The following is a 25,433-nucleotide window of genomic DNA, read 5'->3' as shown; positions in this document are numbered from 1 at the left end:
TGTAAACAGTTGTAAGCATTGTCAATACAACGGCACACTATCTTCAAACACTAGCGTCCAGGACATTTTCGTCTGAAAAGCAATTTGTCCAGAACACAATCAGAAGTTAACATATAGCAAGAATAGACCCTCACCATTACACATATTACAAATAGAAGTGGAAATTCAACATTCCCCCTCAGCATCTGAGTATCAACTTTGGAAACTGCTTCATAAGTTCATATTTCGGTACACCACAGTTAGCAGGGAATTGGGACGTGTTCTTTGTGAAAGATCAGATGGGCGAATGAGACATAATTATTTACGCCCCATACGTCAAAAGAAGGAGGAGGGGTTTGAACCTGTTTATCTTGATAATATTCGGTGAATGCAAGCCACACTGCAGAAACGCAATGTGTCGATAGCACTGAAGAGGCAATAAGCAAAGGAGAACGACGCATTGTGCTTCATGCAGGTTGTAAATCTGTGCAATGAGTGAGTAAGTGATACAAAGTGAATTTTACAAAGGAAATGGGCTTCACACGTAGCACGAATGTGGTGAATCGAAACCGAGACGTGTTCAGAACCGCGAGCGCCCGCGCGATTGCCTCCCACGAGCGCTCGAATGGGTCCTGAACGAATGCGAGCGCTTGGTTACTAGAAACCATTCGTGACCAACTCGTGTTATTTCGGAAAAAGCCGAATAGCCTTTCGTCTTCTTGTTGGAGGTTACGGAAAGGGGCGAGTGGTGACGAATGACATTAAACATGAGTAAGACAAAATGTTATTGGTGTCTACTTTTTCTTTATTCTTTACACAACGTTTCTTGTCTATTCCTTGTCCGTTCGTCCGGTGGATGCTAACTAATGATGATAATTTGGATGTTTGGGGTTTTTTTTCTTCCATTAAACATTGTCGCCATCTTTGTTTGCTTGGCGTGGCGTCTGTGATGATGGTTCGCGGGCACTCACGAGCGCTCGCCGAGGCACAGGCGTTCAGGATCGAGCGCTCAGGGGCGCTCGCGATTCTGAACTCGCCTCCGGTTCTTGGGCGTGTAGCACGAATTATAAGGCTACCCAACAGATCGACCTACCTGAGCAGTTAAATATATTTTCACAAGACAATCTTTGTATTCGGATTGGGCTTTATTTACATTCGCATGTAATACATTCGTTTTTCCTCTGGGAAATAAACTATCATACAAAACTTAAACGACACTGTTCACCACATCCGCAACCCACATTTTAGCAGGCAGTTGCAACATTCAGAACGAGACACATAAAGATATGCAACAGTTACCTCCCTTACATTGTGGCCTGCTCATTACCTGTAGTGCATTTCACTGCGCGGAAGTTGGTTCATATACACAAATCGCTGCATTCTCGCAACCGACAACAGCGCTGTAAGACGTCACGCTCGACACTGTTAAACTACAGTCTACACATCGACTGGGCGTTTCAAACATGTCGTCCAATATGTTTTTGTACTGGGCGTCTGGAAGCGTTCCTTGCTGGAAGTCCATGCTGGTTCTGGAAGAAAAAGGACTCTCGGGCTACCCGAATAAAAAGCTTTCCTTCAGCGACAAGGAGCACAAGTCGGAGGAGATAACGAATATCAACCCACGGGGTCAGGTAGGTGCGCGTGGTATAATGTTATAGGGGTTCAAGTAGATGGACACCGCTCTTCCTTTGCATCGTTTCAGGTCCGATATGTGAGAAACTGACTTTGAGAAACACATAGGCTTATCAAAACACTAAATGTTCTGAAGGGAGCTTTGATGGGTACATTTACCTACATATTGTGACGTCCCACAGTGTGACGTCCCAAAGTGTTGCCTATATGAGTCATTCTCAAAAGATGCAGTTTTCTCACGTATCAGGATTAAAACTTCAAAATAAGCTTCAAATTTTCTCAGTATGTTAAATATCTGATATCTCCTTCATTGACAATATCTATCTAGCTTGGGAATTTTTTATTACAAACAAAGGGACCAAATAATTTATATTTTATTCTTTTTTGTAACTAGGGGTGCAAAAACCTAACATCAGGTGTCTGCTGTTCACTAAAGTTCATTTAAGAAGATATTGTTTCTGGAATGGTTGAAAAGGATAGACCTTACCATTCCTGGTAGATGTAAATGATTTTCAAGCTGAATTTCAAAGTAAAAAACAACCTTTTTCTCTTGTATATACAGGAAAACTGTCTTTCCTGTAACAGTTCCATAAAAGTACAGAATAATTGGTGATATCTCATCCTGTGAAAGTGGAACTCCCTATCGTACTCATTAACAACTTCTGCTTGAGAGTGACAAACCTTTGGTGTTAACTTCAAGACAAAATTTTCCAAGAAAATAACGTTAAAAAGGTAAACATTTGCGAGTATCGGTGTCTTTTAAGTAACATCAACTAACAAAATAACAAAAGAAACAAACAATATGTGTTTCTCTTTGCATTTGAAACCATAATTACCACACAAGGATGTTATTTGAAATGGGAAAGTGATTAGTCATTATATTTTTCTGAATTTACTTTTACAATTTGTTTCTCATTTAACAGTCTTGTCTGTAACAGCTATTTTGTTATTAGAAAGACCATCAGTGTTACTTCAATGAAACATATCTTGATTAGTCACATGTTGTTTTTATTTTAATGCCAGTGTCATTAACAGTTGAATTGTGATAAAGATCTAAGGTAGATATATGCTGAAATTGAAACATGTTTTACACTTTCTCTTCCGAATGCAGCTATACTTATTTTTGTAAAAGGATTTTATTGAAAAGACAAATTATGTAACTGCAAAGACAATTCAATATAAATTTGAAAATACCTAATATTGCTAGTAGGTCTTTGTTCATCTAGATTTGCTATGCACTCATGTTATGACCATTAAGTTTATATTTAAAGTTACAACTCATATTTTTCTTAATGATTTGTATGTTTCATGTCTTCCAAAAATAGCTTTTACTTAAAGGGCTTATGTTGTTACGGCAAAGATTAATGACCTTTCATTTTTATTTTTTTCTTTCCTGATTGATTCCGATTTGCATTAATATATGAGATGAAATTATCTCATGCATAACAAAGAAGTCTGTTCTTGAAACTTTGAATGCTTATATCCATTTTAAAGACTGCTATTTGAAAGACTGCCGTGTGTGACTGACGATACTAAATATGACATTGTAATAATCAGTCTGCAAAACCATCAACGCGTTGAACATCTAGCTTCCTAAATGATGTTAATGGGTGATAACCTAAAATACAAATCAGTGAAACATTCATTTCTGTATCTATTTCAGAACTGGCAAGATGAGTATGACAAATACAGAGATTAATTTTGCTGATTTATTTGTTACTTTGACAGCTTGAGGAAAATAATCAAAACTTTGATACTTTTGTTAGTAGCAAGCCTTTTTAACTGTATGAGGTAGCAAACTTAGATTCTTTTGTTAGTTGTAAACCTGTTCGATAGTTTGGGTATGGTAAACCAAATTTTGATACTTTTGTTAGTTGTAAACCTGTTTGAAAGTTTTCAGCTTCTCGTCATATTTTTTTCTGAGTACCCTAAAACAAACAAATTTCAAGATAGTAACTGCTACTTTAATTGTTGTTTATTTAAAGCACAAGGTCTATCATTTTTTTACATCAGAATTTATTTCTTCTTTGTCTTGCAGCAGCTGGTTCTGAAATGTCTTTCCAGTAACGCTGACATGCCTTTAGGGTAACAAATTGGCAAAGTTCTAAAATATAGACTATATATTATGCACTTCAAGTATGGGGAAAACAATACTTTTAGAAACTGATTTATATGAACCTAGCTTATCATCAATGCCACTGATGAATTATCCTTGTCCTAACTCAAATATACAGTCGAATTGTCTTCTCTGTAACAAAGGTGTCATTGTTAGTCACCTTATTTGGAGATATGGATATAACATGTAACACATACTTCTGAGGGTAACAGGCAATGAACTCTTTCTTTCATTACAGATAGATCACAGATTTGTGTTACAATTTAATTTAAATTTCAAACTTACTTGAAATGTTTTCTTTTCAAGAACATAGAGTGTCTCTGGCATAACGGAATTGTCTTTGGTATAACAGGACTAGAAAGTAAATGATCTAAAGAGTAAGACATTGTCAGAAATCAATCAGAAATATCAAAATAGTGTTCCCCTACTGGCTAGCAACCAGTTATCTCCGCGTAGCAGGTATCGCCAACACCTGACTGTAGCGCTTTCGTAGACAGCTTTACTTGTACTTCCGTAGTATTTCACACATTGACACATCCAAAAACCCGATAGGTTACAAAAGTTAAATTTACTGTGAGTATTTTACGTTGTAGACGTTACAAATATGAATCCCTCTGAAGGCGAGACCTAAACACGTCGGGGGGATATCATGTGACCATTAGTGTGTTGACATGAAATTTCATAAACGATGAGAATTGAATAAATAACATCCAGGCTGTGCTGTGAATCTGTGACTTTACAACTCAGTCCATAAAAAGTGCAGATTTTGATTTGTCTGAACATACCCATAATGCCAACACTCAATCACCTAACTTTGAATTGACCCAAAGTTCCATCTCCGTTTTATGGACTCGACAGATTACATGCAGAAATTGCAAACTACTACTCGAAATGGTCAACTTTGATGAGTTCAACCCCTCGGTGACATCTCCATATTCTCATCAGCTTATATCAGCATCCGTCAACATTCACAAAGAGAGCGAGTTTTGTTCTTTTAAATTTCTTTATTTTTAAACAAATTCCAATTATGAAATTTCTTCAGTATGTCATAGTTTGAAACACAATAGTTTTATTACCACGTTTATGTCAAATTAAGTGAATAACATTAAAAAAAATCAGAAATGGCGACAATTCGTCATGTTAGTTGTAGTGAAAGCACAATATACACTACCGCGCTTCCTGTTGACCGCGTGTCGAAGAAAAACGATCGGTAACTGTAAATAAGTAGAAAACATCGGTGAATAGCTGATCTATCATCAAGACAAATTTTATTTCATTCTGTTTTGAAATAATACAGTAAATCGTTAAAAACCGCTTAAAATGGCGATAACTGGTCGCTAGCAAGTAGACATCTATTTTGGTTGAAAGGGTTGGGGGTGGGGTGTCAGGTTGACTCTCCAAAAACATTGGGATAATCTAAAGAATTATCATACTTTCGAATCAGTTTGAAATCAGAAATCAATTTATTTACATATATTACCTATAGCATTGAATTGTGTGAATTTGCAGCATCAGAAGCGACGCAGTGTTGTTTATTTTCTGCGTGTTTTCGCTTTACGCAGCGTCACATACGCAGGATATCCTCGTCAAGGGGAACCCTGCTTTGATATGTACTTATCAACGTATTGATTAAACGGCGACACGTCAAGCTGTCGCCAATGGAGACTATCCCTCACATGGGTCGTTGATATGCTAAGTCACGATGTCCGGTGTGTGAGAAACTGTGTATGGCATTGGTCTAACAAAACACTACAGGTATGAATGGAGTTTTAGTGCTAAAATAGGTACTTACTGCCAACGCATAGTTGAAAATGTCCTTCTCAGAAAAGTCACTGGAAATGATATGTCCAGACCTAGTTCATTCTCTTCCCACAGAGTTACTCCTGTCCTACGTAACCTTTGTTCTAATACGGCCATTTTTCCCGGTCATCGAGAAATCCCCTTGCGGCAAAAAATTGCAACAGGAATTATCTCCCGTATTAGAACAGAGGTTACGTTGGAAGATATGACAGGAATAACTCCGTGGGAAGAGAATGGACATAGTTGTGTGATTTGTATTTTTGATATGAACTACGTTGGCATGAGATTTGTCAGGTTTAACGTGGGAACGTGTTGTTAGTAATAAAGGGTGAGTCTCAAGCCTAAGGTGAGTGAGCGAGGTTAGTTTTGCGCCACACTCAGCAATATTCCAGCTATATATGGCGTGTGTGTGCGACTGTTACACTTCAGCTTGGCTTTGGAGTATTTACACCAGTTAGTTTGACACTTGCTGTGTCTAGAGCAACCACACCTCAACCCCTGCCCACCACGTATAGATGAAAAGAAATCTCTCTCTCTCTCTCTCTCTCTCTCTCTCTCTCTCTCTCTCTCTCTCTCTCTCTCTCTCTCTCTCTCTCTCTCTCTCTCTCTCTCTCTCTCTCTCTCTCTCTCTCTCTCTCTCTCTCTCTCTCTCTCTCTCTCTCTCTCTCTCTCTCTCTCTACAAAATGGGCTCATTTCCGATCAACATCCGTTCCTGAGATCAGTTCTACCACGAATCTAAGTTATTTAGCATAAGACACTAAGGCTGCCTGAGAAAATGATAAAAATCTATACCACGTATACATGAAAAGAAATCTCTCTCTCTCTCTCCCCCCACCACCCCCCCCCCCCTCCCCCCTCTCTCTCTCCACATACGATCGGACAACTAAATTGTTGTGTGTTTTGAGCATATAATGAAGCTTGGTGCTGTTATCAATAGAAGAAATCACGAGAACGCACCGCACCAGTGAACATGTGGGTATCATGCACACGTACATAAGTATCGGTGCCCGTCATTTCCACGTAAACATAACCACAATTTATCGTATCGGAGAGGTGGTCCAAGGGTTACCACCTCTCGACAAAATCGGCTCATTTCCGATCAACACCAGCAAGATCCGTTCCTGAGATCAGTTCTACCACGAATCTCAGTTATTTAGAATAAGGCACTAAGGCTGCATGAAAAAAATGATAAAATTATGTTTCTCAGGCACAATTTTTCCTGTGCCGAGGGCGGTAGGACTTTTGTTTCTAATACTTGATAGAAAATAAGAGATGCGGCAGGAACACATTTTTATTTTTCTCTCTCTCAAAAATACAGCTTGGAAAGTTTAGCACGTGTTAATGGGTTGTAGATTCAGTCATACTCGTTTTTACAGACACTCTTTCTTACAGTGGACTATTGGATGATCGTGACGCGACGTCAAACTTATCTTTCTTAAATGGCAACAAAAAATTGTTACGCGCACAAATAAAAGTGACGCGCCCATGCCCTAGAAACATTTCAGTTTTTTATTTAGCATAACAAGTCCTTTTTAAAAAGGAAAAGGAAATGTTGCAAAGCTGCGTGTGTTTATCGCTGCACATAATATTATTTCTGCTATGTGAAAGCTTTCTGTAAATATGAGCCCAGCAACATTTGGTTGTCACTGTTGTTGTGAACGTGCCAATGGTGATAATGGTTTGTGTTGTTTACATTTGGGAAATTCGTTTCAGGTGCCCACCTTCAAAGATGGTGACATTGTGGTGAACGAGTCAGGCGCCATCTGCTTTTATCTTGAGGTAAACCAGAATCACATCGTTAAAACCGCCACGAGCTTAAATGTAGACCTTGTACAGGTAGAAGACAACCAAGAGTTTTGCAATAGTTAAGACGAATGTTTCACTTCCCAAGAACTGGCTGAGGGCAGTATTAGTTGGGAATCGAACCCGGTCTCCAGCGTGTAATGCATTTAGGAGATACCATAATGTGTTGGCCAATTTCCTGGTGTTATTGAGTATTTGAAGCACGGGAATGCATTTGGAACCGACTGCGTGAGCCGGAGGTTTCAAAGGAAATATTCCCGTGCTTCAAATACTCAATAACACCAGGAAATTGGCCAACACATGATGTTTATCGACATTGTAAACAAAAAAGTAAACCGAAGGGGTTTTTCTGTCTGCACTCGTTTATATCAAGTAGGGGTACAGCAATGAAGTGTCATCAGCCGGCCGTTTCAGCTGGTTCCCCATGGTAGTATCTGGAGTTGCGCATTTGTGACGTCATTCTAACTTTATGTCACAATATGATTTGAATGACGTCACCACTGTTTTTGACACAGCAAAATAATTGTTTACGTGTCAATACGCAGTGAATAGTCTTGCAGTTTCCGGGAATCTAATACCATTTGATCATGTTTTTCAACCAATCAGATTACAGAACACAGTAACTTTTGGTTTACTATGATTCGTTAAACTTTTGATTGAGGTTATTCATGCCACATGCACAAGCCTAACGCATGGCTGGGTTAGAGAGTAATTCATGGAGAGTAATACATACATAAATATAAGCAAGTGCTTTGTGACGTCACTCGGTGGTCATATTCCTAACACGATGTATATCTACTTCTTTTCACTTGGGAGTAATTAAAAGTGTGTGAACACGATGTTGTGTTTTGTTATGAGAGGGTGATACACTGCACTGCACTGCAAGACAGAACTATAGAAAAAATTAATACACATATTCAACATGCGTTCTCTGTATTAGTTACATCCACTGTGCGTTATAATTTTATGTAGCTGAATTCAGATTGAAAAACCTTTAACAGTTGAATCATGCCTGTGACTCACAGGTGAAGCATTCACGCCTCTGTAGTATCCCATTGTGGTATCGTACAGAGGCATACATACAACACATGCACATTATTGATCTCTGATTATTCGTGGGTAAATATGTCTGACAGCAGTAGTTCGTGTGTTGACATGCAGACTAGGCCTGTAGGGGGTGAGCTCGTTCTGCTTCATACAAGAAGGAGTGTTGCATTCGTGACCAACTCGTGTTGGTTCGGGACAAGTCGAATTTTGTCGGAGGTTACGGAAAGGGGCGAGTGGTGACAAATAGCGCATGTTCGCATTCCATCGTGATCAGCTTGGGACATCCCGTGACAACTTCAAGTGGGTCAGTGAGAGACGCGAGAACAAGTGACCTCATTCGAGTAGTCAATGTGCTTGGTTTCACGTTGTCATCTTCTGACTGAAGTAGATACATTGCAAGTGATTCTGAGTCACTGCCTGGCTATTTAATCCTCTCAATGCTACCGTCGAACCCATTCGACAGGAGTGCAGGATAATGACATCTCCAAATAAAACTTGCAATAATTATTCAACGAGTCGGATTTACGTGTCATATGAATGATGTATGGAATGTGCTAATTCTCACCTTTTTAAATATGTAATGTTCAATACGTTTATATACCTTAAAACGAAACGCCCGCGAATTAAAAATGAGATCGCCGAATTTCTCGGCACGCAGTCGAAAATAACGGCCATTGTTGACTTCCAGCGCACCACGCCGTGTGGTACCCAGTCTAATATTTTCTTCATAATGAAATATTTTTTGATAGTTTAGTCGATATTTTTTGTTCCTTGACGAAGAGAAAGCTCATAAGTTTCCCATTTTCTAAAAATTAGTAACTTTCGGCTCAAATAAATATAAACAAAACCAATCTCAATGTTATATCATCGATTGGACGAATAGAAACGATCATGGCAACGGCGGTAAACAAACAACTCCACATGTATCGTGATGCCGAAGAAAATGTGCCATCCTTTTGACATATCCAATTATTTTATCTGGAATTAATTACACGGTGTGAATAGGTAAATGTTATTGCCTCTGCACAGAAATTACCAGATTTAGCGATTTTATTTTGATTTGGTTTGATAAACCTTCCAACATTCACAAAGTTGACAGCCGTTGGTGACCCGAAAGGGCGTGGCCAAACTCGCGGTCTTTCTAAGTGACAAGATACGAAGGATGTTTGAAAATATGCGTTCATAAGCAGAATCTGAACACATATACATTGAAAGAAAACGACTCAATACCTATATAATGCAGATCATGAAACAGTATCACAATATTTGTAATTGTACCCACCCTTGATGAAACCGGAAGCACGTACACGGCATGGCACTCGTGGAAGTAAAATGTGAACGAGTTGGAAAACGACCATTGATACATTTTCTAAACTGATTCAAATTCCCGTAAGATCCATACTATACACCAGAATTACCTTTCAGTCATCCTCAGTCATTTACTGTTAGTTGTGTTCAATAGCAGTTGTCATTTGTTGCTTGTGTTGTAGTATTTCTCCTGAAGTTAGCCGTCGATGTGTTGATCTTTAGTTTAGCAAATCCGAAGTCGATGATTTTCGCGGTCTATTTTTTCAAAGAAAGTTCTGACACGGGGAGACATATAAATTGTCAGTGTATGTTGTAACAATAACAGAATATTCTTCTGTGTATACCGTTACAAGAAGTACAATTTTGATGATTGAAGATGTCATGAAAAAAAACATTTTTCCTTTTGCAGAAACGAACGAAACCAGAGCTAGTGTGAAAATGTAACGTACAGTAAATCAGGGATACTCTATAACTCTCTATATAGGCTCCCTGAGTAAATGTATTTCATAAAAATTAATTACTGCTTAGAAAACAACTGTCATCGTCTTTGTGAATCAGTATTTATTTTAGACATTAAAACAGCTAAACATCACATCTTTTGTTCACGAATTTGGAGCAAAATTGAAATTATTTTGTTACTCCAAACAGCAGAGCTTTCGGAGTTAATTCTGCCTAGTATAATGCAGGTAATGTTTCAGATCAAATTGTTTGACGTGTGTGGATATTTGTATTAAAAAATCATGTCATGTGGCTCAGTCCGTGGTTCCATACAGCTTTTAGATATTGCACTAGTGCAATCAGAACTGCAAAATGTACCTCATGTTTATGGCCATACTTTTTACCTATTTGCACACTGTCTATGTTCATATTTTACTGTTAAAACAGACTTCATCTGGGAAACAGACTGATGATCCAAACTCTTGGAGCAGTGATTACACTGACAGTGATCGAAAGACAGACTCATTTTTTTCTTGTGATGAAATTTCATGAAGTAATATGAAATTATCATACCAGATCTAGAATAATTTTGTTGTAGTGATGTTTTGAATATGGAATATCAAAACTACAAGTGACAGATAATTAAGTGTTGAGTAGGAGGTGCAACCTATGTTAGTCTTTGGCATCAAGGTAATCATGTGGTGGCAAGTAAATTTCTTTTTTCCTAATACTGAGCTCTGCAGTGAGTGGTTTTTGTTGTCAATTTGGATTTTTTTCATTGCCATGTGTATATGGCAAAGACATATATATCAAATGCTTCCAGATCTTTAACGGAAGACTGCTCAGTCCTTGGCATTTTGTTATTCAAGGAAGACTGTTCTTCATGTTTCTTGTTTCATGATGGTTTAGGCTATTGAACACTAAATAATTGGAGTATATCACCATCAGACACTTCAGCAAACAGAAACAATCCTTGAAAGTTCATTAGACCCATTTCATATTGTGACATTGTTCCTAAACGCAGGAAAAGACAATAAGGTAGAATAATATATATTTACAGAATATGAAGCCTGTTTACTTTCACCAGAGACAATATAACTTCTTATATGTATATGGTGTCTTTTTTATCAAATGATAACATTTTCTGATAAATTTACATGTATTGTTACTTCAACAACATAATTGACATTATTTGTCACATGCGATTCAAAATAATTAAGCAAACAAAGTGGTACTGTTGAAAACAAAAATAACTCATCACTCATGTGTATTTGATGTACATTTTGGCACGATATTATGAAGAAATAAAATACACAAAATAATTTGTAACATCTATCCATATATTTTATGGCATACATGTAGTTGTAATAAAAAATTGTGCAAAACTGTCAGCTTTCCACATTACTGAAAGACATTAATTAAAATTTGGTTATTTACACGTTGCTAATGCATTGACAGATTTTAAGTGTCTTTGCCCTTGTCTATTTGAGAGAGAAAAATAATTGTCATATTATTAATATCATTTAACATATTAAAGTATATGAAAAGATTTAAAGTTGTAACCAGTTATGAAACATAAAGCATTGACAAATCTATCGTAATTATTCATCAAGAACGTTAATTCATTGCACAAAATTATGAATGTAATTCAACTTGTTCTAAAGTGAGACATATAATTTTCCCAATCATGTAATATGAACGCAATTTTTATCAAATCATCTCCGATTTCATGTGAAACTATAACTGAAAATATATTTTTGTTTATAAAACATGTATACTGCAGTTCTTACTACACTACATCGTCATAAAAAGAAAAGCATGAATGTTATTGTGAAACACAAATGCCACGCCCATATCCGCGCACCTGTTGTTGAGAATGATGTTTGTACACGTTTCTGTGTTGGACCATGTGAAAAAAAGAATAAGCTGGGGTCAACATGCATCAGAATTATATCTTTGCTATCTTTATATTCAGTGGACAATAAAGTAATGTGCCTAATATGAACAAAAATTCAAATAAAAGATACTGAAAAACTTGCATCTGCAGTGTTGATCGACTACTGTTTCCGGGTCACGGGAGCATACAAGGTCAAACTGGTTCGGCTATGTGCGAATTATATAGTCAAAAATACACCAAGAAAATTCTATGACATCTGATTAATCACTTTAAACAGTTATTTGTGCTAAATTCAGACGAAATATCTCCAACTTTTCTGTTCATATTCAATAGCGAATGAATTTCATCAGGCAATCCCCGTCTGTGACATCACATCCGGTGACCTTTGCACTTACTAGAAAACAAGTTAGATTTCACGATCTTAATTTTCGTCCGTCTTTCGTCATGCTAAACGGAAAATGATACATGGAACACTTGTAGAATGAGAAATTCTCCCTCTTTCACCAGGTCTTACACAGAAGAGTTCTGTAATCTTTCTTCTGACCAAAAAAGCTATATTTTATGTAGGAGTTCGACGAAGCGCGCCATGTTTGTTTTTTAGTATGCGTAACACGATTTAACACCGTCTTTTTGTGGGTTTGTGCAAAAATTAATGAACCATAAAACTTGATATTTGCACTCATGAATGCTTATGAATCATGTATTTTATTCTGCTATTTTCATGACATGACACGTTTAAATAAACGTAATAGTGCCATTTCAGTAAGACCTGTCATGACATCGAAAATGTTATTTGTTTACGACGAACGTTTTCGATTATTTTTTTTTCAGAATTATTTTTTAATTTGTCGTCGCGCGGATATTTGCCGATACAAATATACGAAATTAAAGTCAGATACTTATGAAATATCAGTAGTAAGAATATTGAAATCGGTTTGCGATAATTGGACAATTTATACGGTTCCTAGTATAAAACGCATCCGGCTACCAATCGAGTAATTCAGGTAAATTCAGGAAAATTTACTATATTTATGTTTGTCTTGTAATTAATATCTGTACGTTTGAAATTATCTGGATATTTTTTGATAATAATGTTTATTTTTGTATGTAGTATTAATGAGCTGAATATTTTTTCAGTTGTCCCTTATTTAGTGACGCACTGAGTGTTTGAAATCACCCACCCTCTTATTAACGCCTTATGCTGAAATTAATTCAGCAGGCTAAAGGTTAAGTAATTATTTGTGTGTTTTGCGTAACACTGCAGTATTTGAAAGCATACTAACGTCTTCATGCATATATCCAAGGAGAATAGAAGACGTACATTATCTCTGATATATTTTACCTAGTTGATAATGGTGTGTGATCAGTTGCTTGATAACAGTGTTAGCATGTAGCACTTCCTGTTCTTATAAATATGAGTAATATGTCTGGTTTGTTGATGGATTATTTTTATATACGATTATGTAGTTTGTCTCTCAGTCCTTGAACCCTGTTTATTTCCCGTCAACACAGCCGTATCTCTGATGCAAAACCTTAACTGAAGAAGACCAGGATCTACCACCTTACTTAGAGACCTTTTCGTTTTTTCATGTACTCATGACTTTCATGACTCTTCCTGTCTGTGGTGTAGAATTAGTGAAGAAATATTATGATTTGTTCTGATTTATTTGTCATATCCTGAAACGACTATAAAATATTGTTACCAGCTATAAAATACACCCATAGTTGAGAGCGAAATTTTTATAATGCGCCAGCACTATACACTGTTAGATTAAAGACCTTCAGATGATGATGATCATTATTATATATGATCATGATGTGGAGATTTTACATGTGCTATCCAGCATGATGCGTATTTCGCACGTGGTAACCCTCAGCTGTACAGAATAATGTTTTGTGTGATGTTCATTGTAACAAATAAATTTATAAGATTATATCACAATCAGCTATAGTTCTTAATATTTGACCTTCAATGTTAAAACAGTTTTTGAAGAGAGAGTGAGTGAGTATGGCTTTTAAGTATTTTGTCGTGCAGACAAACAGATATATCCAAAAAAGCCCGTGAAGTCTAAAGTGTGACAATTACAGATTTCAGTAGTTTCGGGAAATGAAAATAGAGAAAGCCTCAGCTCTGTTTTATCATTAAATTTTATTTTTGTAATTATGAACTGTTTCATCAGTAAAATGTTCGTTCCCGGGACTCGCTGTTAACGCTGCTTTTAGCAGTATTCCAGCAACGTCCCGGCGGGGGGAACACCAGAAACGGGCTTCACACATTGTGTCCATGTAAGGTATCGAATCCGGGTATTCAGCGTGACGGGTGAACGCCTTAACCACTAGGCTACCCTATCATCCTCGAACTTGAACGTTTAGTTTCTAAATGTTTCCTACTCCAAGTACTTTTATTTTGGCAGGGCAAATTTCCAGAAAGCGGAACAAAACTGCTTCCAGACAGCATAGCCGAGCGAGCGCCAGTCCTTCAGAGAGTTTTCGAGGTGAGGTAAACAGGCATATGTCGGAAGTTCAATTTTAACACCTTAAAACTATTTGAATCCCCTTTGTGTAATCATGCCTCTCTCAGTAATTTTGCATTGTAAGGTAATGTTTCATCTTTGCTATTAAATTAGTAGGGCTGTACAGATACATCAAACTATCAATGGATTGCAATTGTTGAGCCTCTGATACCAATTTGTTGATGGCAGAAACGAAAACCTATCGATACAACGATAGTATGTGTGACTATCGGTAGTTTAGTAATTGACTTCCGTTGATAAATGCGCAGCGCAGTATACAGGAAGTACCACATTCGTTCACCTTGAATCCGAGTTACGGCTCGTTACGTCGTTACGCCTGTTATATCTTGATCAGGTGGTCAGTTTACCCGATAAAGGGGTCGGTAATGACCACGAAACGTAGTGTGGAAAGGATATCTTGGAAATCTGGGTCTGGATTTCAACTTTCATGTCAGTTATGTAAAGAGCCTGAAACAACATCAGCTTGTTTTTATTTCATATAAACTAGTATACATACGTTTTAATACTGCAATAGCTGATCGCAACACACTATCGCTATCGCCATAGTGTGTTGCAAATGACAATCTCTTTCTCAATTGTTGTCTCCAGGTCAATAGTCACCCCTATAAATTTGTGTCTTAATCTTTGTCTGTTTACAGCCAACTGACGGTTAATTGTGACTTAAGACGAACCGAGTTTGTATGCACTTATACTTGAATAGACGACTTTTCTAGCATAACTAATCGTATTGTGTTTGCTAGTTATGGATAGATTATGTCTTCGTTCTAGTATAACTGATTGTGATTGTGTGTGCTAGTTATGGATAGATTATGACTTCGTTCTAGTATAACTGATTGTGATTGTGTGTGCTAGTTATGGATAGATTATGACTTCGTTCTAGTATAACTGATCGTGATTGTGTGTGCTAGTTATGGATAGATTATGACTTCGTTCTAGTATAACCGATTGTGATTGTGTGTGCTAGTTATGGATAGATTATGACTTCGTTCTAGTATAACTGATCGCGATTGTGTGTGCTAGTTATGGATAGATTATGACTTCGTTCTAGTATAACTGATCGTGATTGTGTGTGCTAGTTATGGATAGATTATGACTTCGTTCTAGTATAACTGATCGTGATTGTGTGTGCTAGTTATGGATAGATTATGACTTCGTTCTAGTATAACTGATCGTGATTGTGTGTGCTAGTTATGGATAGATTATGACTTCGTTCTAGTATAACTGATCGCGATTGTGTGTGCTAGTTATGGATAGATTATGACTTCGTTCTAGTATAACTGATTGTGATTGTGTGTGCTAGTTATGGATAGATTATGACTTCGTTCTAGTATAACTGATTGTGATTGTGTGTGCTACTTATGGATAGATTATGACTTCGTTCTAGTATAACTGATCGTGATTGTGTGTGCTAGTTATGGATAGATTATGACTTCGTTCTAGTATAACTGATTGTGATTGTGTGTGCTAGTTATGGATAGATTATGACTTCGTTCTAGTATAACTGATCGCGATTGTGTGTGCTAGTTATGGATAGATTATGACTTCGTTCTAGTATAACTGATCGTGATTGTGTGTGCTAGTTATGGACAGATTATGACTTCGTTCTAGTATAACTGATCGTGATTGTGTGTGCTAGTTATGGATAGATTATGACTTCGTTCTAGTATAACTGATCGCGATTGTGTGTGCTAGTTATGGATAGATTATGACTTCGTTCTAGTATAACTGATTGTGATTGTGTGTGCTAGTTATGGATAGATTATGACTTCGTTCTAGTATAACTGATCGTGATTGTGTGTGCTAGTTATGGATAGATTATGACTTCGTCCTAGTATAACTGATCGTGATTGTGTGTGCTAGTTATGGATAGATTATGACTTCGTTCTAGTATAACTGATCGTGATTGTGTGTGCTAGTTATGGATAGATTATGACTTCGTTCTAGTATAACTGATCGCGATTGTGTGTGCTAGTTATGGATAGATTATGACTTCGTTCTAGTATAACTGATTGTGATTGTGTGTGCTAGTTATGGATAGATTATGACTTCGTTCTAGTATAACTGATTTTGATTGTGTGTGCTACTTATGGATAGATTATGACTTCGTTCTAGTATAACTGATCGTGATTGTGTGTGCTAGTTATGGATAGATTATGACTTCGTTCTAGTATAACTGATTGTGATTGTGTGTGCTAGTTATGGATAGATTATGACTTCGTTCTAGTATAACTGATCGTGATTGTGTGTGCTAGTTATGGATAGATTATGACTTCATTCTAGTATAACTGATCGTGATTGTGTGTGCTAGTTATGGATAGATTATGACTTCGTTCTAGTATAACTGATCGTGACTGTGTGTGCTAGTTATGGATAGATTATGACTTCGTTCCAGTATAACTGATCGTGATTGTGTGTGCTAGTTATGGATAGATTATGACTTCGTTCTAGTATAACTGATCGTGACTAATATAAGGGTAACGCTATTTTTCAGGGCCCGAGGTCTTTCATTAACTACCCGACGAAGGAGGGCCGTTGAAAAGACCGAGGGCTTCTGCAAATGATAATGCCCTGAAAAATTGCGTTACCGTTATTATAACTAAAATGAATGGAATTTTTTTCATAAAAGAATAATAAAAACAGCGGCATCGGTTTAGAAGCATTTACTGCCAACAACAAAACGACGGAGGTCACTGACACACATTTTACAAATATATTCACGTCATAGAACAGAGATGACGTCACTATTGAAAGTGACGACATTCGACCTTGACCTTTCCTCATACTACCAGCCGTCATTGTTTTCAGTGATCAACAACGTTAGACTTCAAGTTGATATTTTCATTGCTGTATGTTGTCATTTATGGCACAATCGTTATGGATGGCACAAGCAGGAAAGTGCATAATGGCACAGGGCCATGTGACGAATGTGAGCCAAATATTTGGTCAATAATGAACCCAAGTTGATTCGAGCCGTAGGTGATTGAACTTCAACAGCTGAGCTACTTATGACGTCACCTAACAACGGGCTTGATAATGGCCCGTCGTCAAGCATTTTGCGGGCGTATCAAGTTACAGTGGACCGCTCATTTCTGATAACGTGCGGTCGTTTTCATGATAATTCTATCCATTTTAGCTATAATAATACGTTTATCATGACTGGTTCCCAGTATGTAGCTGACCGTGATTGTATACTAGTACAGCTGATTGTAACTATGTATTGGTGTAGCTGACCGTGATTGTATACTAGTACAGCTGATTGTAACTGTGTACTAGTGTAACTGATTGTCACTGTGTACTATAGTGCACCTGATTGTAACCGTGTACTAGTGTAGCTGATTGTCACTGTATTCTAGTACAGCTGATTGTGATTGTATCCTAGCACAGCTATTTTATTATGTAAGAAATACAGTTCGTTCTACCACCATGTATAGTGTAATAAAGCACACTTTCGCCCTGAACTATTATAGTTAAAGCACGAGGACGCTTTCTAAGATGCCGTATTCAATAACCCCAAAGTCTAATTTCGATAAATCTATGGCAGAAAACAAACGACGGTGTCTGTGACCTAAATTAAGAATCCTCGCACAGGGCTAACTGACGCGCTGTTCTTTCGACGTGTCAGCCCCCTACGTTAAGACAAAGTTTACTAGAAAAACAAATGATGAACAGTTTGATGATAGTTTATGTTCGGGTTAAATATCTCCTCTAGATCATTTTAATTACATCCGTGATTCTCTTAAACCATGCAAGGCAATATGACCGCCTCATTTCTACTACCAACGAAAGTTTAGATCAGTACATTCAGAGGAAGCTGACAAGTCAAGCGACATTCCGCGATTGCATTATGGGAATGTAAACATTGCCAACATTACCGTGTCTCTGTAAGATTTTTAGTCGGACTATGAGACATTTTATCCGTCGGAAACCATAAACGTAATGTTTCCACAGTGATGTTGGCTGTGTGGTGCAACTGCAAACCAAGAAACGGGACGCGACGAAGCAGTTTACTGTGGGAGGCTGTACGAGGCGATGGCAACTGACATCCATCGTGACGTCTGTTACATTGTGACGTAATGCAAAAAAGTTGGATTACGAGGGGGCAGACTGGAATGGCGCAGCGACGTCAACACATTGTGACGTAATGCAAAAAGTGCACATTATCGTCTGATAAAGCATTGTCGGCGCTTTGATCTTTCGCCGAAGCATCTTAGAATATCCTTTGCATGAGCCCGAGGTCTTTCATTAACTGCCCGACGGCTCCTGGAAAGGATAATGCCCTGAAAAATAGCTGTACTAGTATAATGAAATAAATAGAATTTTTAATAAAATAAGAATCAAAACAACTGCATCGGTTTAGTTAAGAAATACAGTTCATTCTACCACCATGTATAGCGTATTAAAGCACACTTTCGCCCTGAACTATTTTATCGTCAAAGCACTCGGACGCAGTGCTTTAACGATATAATCGTTCAGGGCACACAAGCGTCCGGGTGCTTTCACGGTATAATAGTTCAGGGTGAAAGTGTGCTTTATTACACTATACATGGTGGTAGAACGAACTGTATTTCTTTTCTGAGATGCCGTATTTAATTATTTCTAGGCTTAATTTCGATTAAGCTATGGCTGAAAATAAACGACGGTTTCTGTGACCGAAATTAAAAATCCTCACACAGGGCTAAATGACGCGCTCTTCTCTTGACGTGTCAGCCCCTTCCGCTAAGACAAACATTACTAGAAAAACAGTTTGGTGACTGTTTATGTTCGGGTTAAATATCTTCTCCGGATCATTTTAATTACATCTGTGATTCTCTTAAACCATACATGACCGTCTCTTTTCTACTACCAAGGAAAGTTGGTCTTTCCTTTGATCTTTCGCCGAAGCATCTTTGAAAAACATTTACTGCTAACAACAACCGACGAAGGTCACTGAAACACTTTTTGCAAATATAGATACGTCATAGAACAACACAGATGACGTCACTATTGAGAGTGACGACATTCGACCATATACATCCAAACGCCATTGTTTTCAGTGCTCAGTTTTTTCACGTTAGACTTCTAGTCGCTATTTTCATTGCTGTATGTTGTAATTTATGGTACAATTTTTAAAGTTGGCACAGGCAAGAAGGTGCATAATGGCACAGGTATACGTGATGAATGTGAGCCAGATATATCGTCAATATATTATGAACCAAAGTTCAAACGAGCCGTATGTGATTGATCAAGCCCGTCGTCAAGCATTTTGCGGGCATTATCAAGTGAGAGTGGTCCGCCCATTTCTGATAACGTGTGGGCGTTTTAATGATAATTCTATCCATTTTAGCTATAATACAGCTCAGTGTGATTGTATAATGGGACAGCTGTTTGTGATTGTATAGTGGTATAGATCTAGTTGATTATGAGCGTGTGGTAGATCGTGAACGTATACTACTATAGCTCTTTCTGAACGTACACAAGCGAGCTATTGCTGGTTTACTGTTATGCATTCGTTATAGTTTTACTATTTTAATCGCCTATTATATGTTCTGTTTAATCAACTGTACTTTGTTTTGCTTCTGCTACAGGTATCTAATGTGGACACTAACCTCGTCTCGAACATTGCCCGTTACAAACTCACGACTCCTAAAGACAAGATAGATGAGGTACGTAGTGTCAGATCTGTCGAGTAGCCAGCTCTGCGATAAATCCCCACGACTTGTAATGCTGGGGAATATAGTTGACGCCTCGTCTGTCGGTCTGTCCTTCCGTCCGCCCATAATCATTTTGTTTCCGGAGCATAACTCAAAAACCGTTCAATATTTTCAGACCAAAATTGGTAGATACAGTAATCTGAACCTATGGCTGTGCCTTTTGCTATTTACAGATTTTAGGCATTATCTATCTGTCTATCTATCTATCTATCTATCTATCTATCTATCTATCTATCTATCTATTTCTTTCTTTCTTTATTTCCATGGCACGTTTTGGTCTTAGTCAAATCAGTCATAACAAAAAGTGGTGCCTTTTGGTATTTACAGGCTTTTATGATTTACTGTCTTCTCAGTTTCCATGGAAACGTTTCAGACTTAGTCTCTAAAGTGAGCACAACTCGAAAACGTCTTAATTTCTTTAAGCAGAACTTGGTAGATCCTTAAGTGGTGCCTTCCTAAGTGGCGATTTCTTATTTTCTCAGTTTGCATGGAAACGTTTCAGACTAAGTGTCAAAATGGATGGATGGGCTTCGTTTCCTGAGCACAACTCAAAAACCGTTCAATATTTTTGTGCAAAATTTGATAGATATATCAGTCAGAACCTAAAGTGGTGCCTTTTGCTATATACGGGATTTTGTGATTTATTATTTTCTCGGTTTCCATGGAAACATTTCAGACTTTGTCTCAAAATGGAGGGATACACTTCGTTTCCGGAGCACAACTCGAAAACTGTTTAATATCTTTCAGCAAAACTTGGCAGATATTTGAGGCAGGCCCCAAAGTGGTGCCTTGTGCTATTTATAAAGTTTTGTCCCGGTTTCCATGGAAACAATTCGGACAGATGGATGGGCTTTGTTTCCGGAGCACAACTCGAAAAGCAATTCATATCTTAAAACAGATATTGGCAGATGTATGAGACAGATCATGAAGTGGTGCCTTTTGCTGTTTACAGAGATGTGTGGCAGTTATATTTTTCATGAATTCCACGGAAACAATTCAGACTTAGTCTAAAAAAAACATTAACTGTCAGTTGATTTGTCCTTTCAAATATGTGGGGGACGGGGGGATATGTCATCTTCTGATGGCTCTTGTTTAAGTTTGGTGTTCCGCTTAAGACTAACCACAAGTCTTTCATATGTAATGGTTAGAAAGTAAGAAAGCTGTTTTCGATGATTCGTGTAGTACTGCTTTTGAAATAATGATCCGATTGTGACCATTTATAGCTCATGTTGTAGGGAAATCATCTGGCTTTCGATCCGTTGGCCTCGACGGGGCCTTAAAAATATTTTACTCGGTGACATGCAACTTTGATCGAGGACGGGGTGGTTTCTTCGTTACATCCCTTTCCTTTTATATAGCACTAGGGTAGGGTCTATACACCTATATGTCTTTCGAACGCCGTTTCTAAGCGATACAAGTCCCTGTGCAATCAGACATCGGCTACTGTTTAGGACTTACAAAATACGCCGGTCACTGACAATGTTCTCTCAACAAACGGCAATCCACATATAACACTGATATTTGACATGCAGTATGTACCATTTTTGGTTTCTGTTGACCTAGTTACCATTAGTTAATATTTCCGCAAGGTGACATCCTGGAATATTGCCAAAAGCGCTATTTTCAGCGACTGCTTATTCACTGTTGTGGCGTGCTCCATGTGCATCGCCCGGAAACCATCGTTGGGAAAATAGCACTCGGAAACGTTCGGGTACAAACCTTTCCGCGGGTAAAAGTTCGAAAGATATGTGCGAATGCTACTTGAAGCGACCTCCTACTGTTTTGTTTGACTCAGTGTAGGAGCATTACGAATAAAATAGGGGCTAAGTTTACTTAGACTGGTAAACAGTGTTCCTTGGAAACAGGCATATATGACGTCATGTCACGTGATACGTCTTCTGCTCATTAACTGTCAGGTGCTTCCGCCAGAGGCGGAAATACGAGTGCGGTCTGTATGTGTTCATTGCGATTTTGCAAAATAGTATTCTCCTTTCAGTACATCTGTTCTGTCAGTTGCCTGTTCATAACCGACTGACTGGTGATTTCACATTCCACCAACGATCGTTGGGGTTCATTGTGTCAATCACCGGTTTACGTCATCAGTTCTCACAACACTTGCATGTGTTTCCAGTATATGCAGTCTCGGTAAGACTGGCAACCTTTCCCACCTGTACACTAACCCCTCCTCGAAACACACCTCAGCACCACTTCCCTCACATGTCTAAATACATTTACTTGCATTTCAGGGGCTGTTGGAGTCAAGGTACGAGAGTCTTCGGAAAGAGCTGCAGATATGGAACGGCTACCTTAAGGCTGTGAGTTTCGTCACTTATCCCGTATCGTATTGGGCATAATAATGCTCATTTGCGACCATATGTTAATCAATTCAGTTAGCCAAAACAGCGTGGCTGATTAGAATTTAAGTAAGTCGGTTAGAAAGGACGAATATCTTTGGCCTACTCATCCATATTGTAAACTCGATTTTATAGGAGGGCCTTTTTGGCTCTCGAGAGTGCGCCCGCGAGAGATACTCGGGCCGTTCGATTATATTGGAAACTCAGGTCGCGCGAGACACTTTGTGCAAAACTAACCCATACCTAATTATATATCAACAACGCATATTTTAATGACTGAATACCATGCTAACACTACTTTAAAATGCGGTGCGTGTTATGTGTAAACTAAAGTGAAGAATCGGTGAATGGTATTTACATGCTACGTTCCTTACTACAGAGCGGAGGCTACGTCGTCGGCAACAAATTTACCATGGCTGATGTCTTCTTCTTTCCGTATATCGCCTTCGGGGTGAGAGTCGGCCTTGACCTCGCGAAATATCCCGCCATCTCTGCCTACTACAACAAGGTCAAAGACAGGCCATCCGTGAAAGCAACATGGCCACCACACTGGGCTGATGGTCCCGGTGACTCTTCAATCTTTGGACCCGTGTAAGGAGGAATGGTCAATAATGACGACACAAGTGCAGCTTTCCAGTGTAGTATTCCAGTATTACTTTCAGTTCTTTAGCTTTTGTTAGCTTTAGCACCTGATATAATCATATTATCCGCATATTGCACAAGATTTCGTTTTGCAATGTTAGGTTTCTGTTAGTTCAACTTTACACCATTAACGGTATCCTGACAGTAACGTGTGTAATTCATCCAATGACGTTTGGTGCCAGTGGTATTTGGCGCAGTAATTCGCTTGGCGTTGGTTGGTTGTCAAACATCCAGAAGTCAAAGATTCAAAACCAATATGATCCAAGGTCCAAAACATTCACTTCTGAATACGGACATCCAAAACCAAGGTAAGATTCCTTGGCAGCATCGAGGTTGATGGGTAGAGTTCGCTCTTCACGCCGCAGAACTGGGTTCGATTCCCCACAATGTTGCAGTGTGTGATGCCCTTTTCAGGTGTCTCCACGCCGTGATGTAGCTGGAATATTGCTAAAACCAAACTCTCGCACTCAGTTTGCAGCATCGCCCTTTTATTGAAACTATTCAAGATTGTATTGCTACGATGTTTATTTTCCCGTTTCATCTGTTTTAGCATCGTCAACATACTGGTTATGTTTGGTGTGTGTTCTGTGGGGATTATGCTTTATTTTTTGGTCCAGACATTGTTAATGTTTAACAGACTGGCGGGAATGGTATGATTATGTATGTTGTTTGGGAAAGGTCACCATTGCATCGTTATATGTAGTGCTTTCTCTGTTTTATAAAATAATGCATTCCATACCCTTTTTGTGTTCTTGTTTTTTGTTTTGTGTTTGTTTGTTTGTTTTTGTTCGGGGCGGTGGTGTGGCCTTATGGTTGAGGTCAATGCTCGTCACACCGAAGGCCCGGTTCAATTCCCCACATTGGTACAATGTGTGAAGCCCATTTCCGGTGTCGTCCGCCGAGATGTTGCTGGAATATTACTAAAAGCCGTGTAAAACCATACTCAGTCAGTCAGTCAGTCAGTCTTCTGTTGTTCGTTGGCCCTGACTCTCATAATGGTGCACGAGCTCGTTGAAGTACAAATGTTGATCGTGTGTCGACAAGGAGTCGACGCTCGCGCAGTTTGTCCGCGCTGATCATATTACTAGTGCACAGAAAGCAACAAATCAACCTGTGTTGCTCATAATCACTGGAGATTTAGAAAATTACGAAATGTCTTTCATGTGTTCTGCATTGTTTAATGATCTTTTTATGGCAGGGGTAGATACGGATACGAGACTGTTAGTTCAACACCCATTTTACGTAAGGGCCTCTCTGAAAACGAGCTTAATACCCACACAGGTCATTAATGGCTAAAACTACCTATTTAGAATGGATGGGAGAATTGTGTAAAACGTCAGTTTAATAATTATTCCGGACTGTCCATGCAGTCAGAAAAATAGCATAGTCTGTTTGTTTCATCCCCTTGAACCTCTGCCCTGCAGAGTGCAGTGATGGGGTGACTGCCCGCCTGCGTTTGCAGTGATCGCGTGCTTGTTTTTGGTGGTGAATGTATGATCGGTGTTAAAAATCTAGTCACCATTTGTGACACACGAACAGTATGGTTGAAATATTAGCATTTCACGAATGCACAGGATGTGGTATGTGTTTATGAACAGAAAGTTTCAAGCTGGTAGGTTAAACATGAAAGAAGCAGTCATGGATTACCGACAGAACATATCTTTTTACATTGACAAATACTAAGATTATTTCCTAATGCTTTGATTTTACAGCATTTCAATAAGCCGATACTGTTAATGATAGACTTTTGCACATATATGTGACGTCTTTGCCCTATTGAATGCATAATATTCATTTTATCTATCTAAATGTGATCGTGAAGTGATCGGGGTCCAGTTACTGTACACCCACTGTGCATGCTTGCAGTGATCGGTATCGTACAGTCTTTTCAAACATGCGCATGGACCATGTAAAAGTGAAATGACTGAAATATATTGTTTGGGTCTAAGCTTTATGAGCACCGAAACAGAAATTAAAGTCCCAGCTATTATGCGAGAAAGGAATGAGACGGCACAGCACACGTTAATGAAAAAATAACGGCACAGCACTAGTTAATGAAAAAAAATGACTTTCTCGGCATTTGTGCGCGTGCTTCACGTGGCTGTCCCTTTCTCTGCACTCCTCCCTCGAAACAAACAGTGAACTGTGAATATTTTAATATGATAAACAACTTTCATTTTTATGACAAAAAA

General features: G+C 38.4%; 1 protein-coding gene across 1 annotated transcript; it reads left to right on the top strand.

The window, feature by feature from the left end:
- Positions 1-906: 906 nt before the first annotated feature.
- On the top strand, positions 907-23,979 carry LOC137277921 (glutathione S-transferase A-like). The gene is made up of 6 exons (XM_067809931.1): positions 907-1,610; positions 7,242-7,307; positions 14,436-14,516; positions 20,120-20,197; positions 22,492-22,560; positions 22,979-23,979. Exons 1-6 carry the CDS (start codon positions 1,443-1,445, stop codon positions 23,192-23,194), a joined length of 678 nt encoding a protein of 225 aa, XP_067666032.1. The 5' UTR covers positions 907-1,442; the 3' UTR covers positions 23,195-23,979.
- Positions 23,980-25,433: the final 1,454 nt, after the last annotated feature.

This window comes from Haliotis asinina, chromosome 3, assembly GCF_037392515.1.
Source record: "Haliotis asinina isolate JCU_RB_2024 chromosome 3, JCU_Hal_asi_v2, whole genome shotgun sequence".
Classification (NCBI taxonomy): domain Eukaryota; kingdom Metazoa; phylum Mollusca; class Gastropoda; order Lepetellida; family Haliotidae; genus Haliotis; species Haliotis asinina.
The sequence above is the reverse complement of the archived record's forward strand: the minus strand, read 5'-3'. Positions and strand labels throughout refer to the sequence as shown.